Source organism: Belonocnema kinseyi, chromosome 3 (assembly GCF_010883055.1).
Source record: "Belonocnema kinseyi isolate 2016_QV_RU_SX_M_011 chromosome 3, B_treatae_v1, whole genome shotgun sequence".
Classification (NCBI taxonomy): Eukaryota; Metazoa; Arthropoda; class Insecta; order Hymenoptera; family Cynipidae; genus Belonocnema; species Belonocnema kinseyi.
Window position 1 is genome coordinate 141,253,075 of NC_046659.1, and position 2,417 is coordinate 141,255,491.

Here is a 2,417-nt window from a genome sequence, read left to right on the forward strand (position 1 = left end):
TCAAACCAAAAAAAAACGAGTTCTCAACAAAATACTTTTATTTTCTACCAGAGATGAATTTTTAATTAAAATGATAAATCTTCAGCAAAAAATTGACTTTCTCAACAAAAAGCCGATTTTTTAATAAAAGGCAAGATTTTTGAAATATGTACATATCGTTTTAAATAGTCTTAAAAACTAATTAAAAAGGAAAAATTCAGTCTAAATTTTTACAGGAATCAATTGAAAATATCGTTTTCATAAAATTTTTAAAATCCTCACTTAGTACTTTAAAATTTTCAAAACTTAAAATAATTATTTAAAAATAAAAACCTAAATCATTACAAATTACTAAATTTTTTAAAAGTTTTTAAGTCTAAAATTTTATTGTATTAATTAAACTAAAATTATATGAAACATTTAGAACTGAATTTAATTTTGAACAAAAAAACACCTTCAGATTCTAAAATGAAGAATATTTGCTAGCGGAAAGTAATGTTTATTATTGTCGGACGATTAAATACATTGCCTCGCTCCTCTGCGGTATTTCCTTCAATAATAACTAAAATTTCTGTGAATTAACAGCATATCTTTCTTAATTTCTAATTATTCTCAACCTCGGATTGCATTATGACAAAGACTTAAAATAACATCGAGATGCCCTAAAAAAGAAACTTAAATCTGACCGAAAAAAAACTGTCATTCTTTTTTTCCTGTCTCCTCTTTCGAAATATAATAATATAAATAAATACTATCGCCGATCGTTAATTTTTTTCTTGTTTCTATAATACTTGACGCACGGAATCTCGATTATTCTTTAAAAGCTGCCACACAAATCTCTATCTCCAAGCCATACTTTTGACTCGGTTTTAAAATAGATACTGATTAAAAAACATCTAAATTATTATTATTGTTATTCAGACTTTCGACTGAAAATATATGCGCGCCTCAAGTCAAAAGCAAATAAAAATTGTCAACAATTGCACCTTCCGTCAGTTCAGTGTAAGACTCGAAACGTTCTTAAATTAAAAAGCTTTTCCTACATTTCTACGTCATGTGTGAGTGGTACAAAATTTTTAAAAATAACAATGGTAACTGACTCGGCCACCCTAAAATTAAAAGAATTTCCCGCAATAAATACCATTTCTTCACAGTGAAATTTGCTTCCAAGCAATTCTGAAAACAAATTGACGTAACCATTTTTTGTCGATTCACGATTTCTTTTCCTTTTTTTTTTTTTCATTAAAAGTAATAAATATTTTAATTGCGCCTGGAGGGAAAAGGGGGGGGGGGGTTATAAGTTGTGTGGGGAATGGTGCGACAATTCTAGCAAATCTGGCATAATATCGTCCTCGTCGAGGGCAATATCGTCGTCTTCCAAAAGTACCATATTTACGTTTAGACTGTCGCCAAATTCGTCGTCGATGTACAAATCCTCAACTGTGCTGTCCGGATGATCCTGAAATCGTACGAGCACATTTCATTATAGTAGAAAAAAAATTTGTTAAAGACTGATTACAATTTAAGCAATTAAATTCAGAATAAATTAAAAGTTAAATTCCTCTTTAAGGACCAATATTTAAATTTAACTAGGAAATTCTTAGATATTAAAAAAAAAAAAACGGGAATCTAATAATTAAATTTGGAAAACAGACTCTTAATTCATATTTTAAAAAACCAAAATAAAAAAATATGAAAGAGAAAAAAGGCAACCTCCTGTTTTCAGCAAAAAATGTGAGATCTCAACAAAATTTTCTAGCAAAACAGTTTTTAACCATATAAATTAACATTCAACTACAATGATTTATTATTCTACTAGATTAGTTAAAGTTTTAGTTTTAAAATTAACTTTCAATCAAAAATGGAATAGTTAAATTGTCAGTAAAAAAATTTATTTTAAACCAAAATGATGAATTTTTTTTAAAACGAAGCCGATTTTTCAATAAAAGTGATGAATTTTCAACTAAACATGGATTTTTTAAAATAAAATAGTTGAATTTTAAACTAAAACAATCGAAATTATGAATATTCAACCGGAACACTTGAATATTCAACCTAAAAATCAATTTTTCGACTAAAAATATGAATTTTCAAACAAGAAGATTAATTTTTTACAAACGAAATTTTTAAAATAAAATCATTAATATTTAGTTAAAGAAATTAATTTTCAATAACATAAAAGAAGCGAATTCTCAACAAAATACTTAAATTTTATGGCAGAGATGAATTCTTCATTAAAATGATAAATATTCAACAAAAATTTTAATTTTAATAAAAGAATTTAATTTTTACCCAAATAGTTCAATTATGATATAAAAAAGATCAACTGTTATTGAAAAATGGAATAGTTAAATTGTCAGTAAAAAAATTAATTTTAAATCAAAAAGATTAATTTTTTAAAAAAAGAAGCCGATTTTTCAATAAAAGTGATGAATTTT

General features: G+C 25.7%; 1 protein-coding gene across 5 annotated transcripts in view; it reads right to left on the reverse strand.

Annotated features, from left to right (window-relative positions):
• Window positions 1-457: 457 nt before the first annotated feature.
• Window positions 458-2,417, reverse strand: part of LOC117168990 — an 85,246-nt gene continuing 83,286 nt past the window's right edge. For all 5 annotated transcript variants that reach the window (XM_033355020.1, XM_033355017.1, XM_033355015.1 and 2 more), the window contains one exon: window positions 458-1,438. In XM_033355020.1, the coding sequence (XP_033210911.1) occupies window positions 1,274-1,438 (165 nt within the window). In that variant the 3' untranslated portion in view covers window positions 458-1,273. The remainder of the gene's footprint in view (window positions 1,439-2,417) is intronic.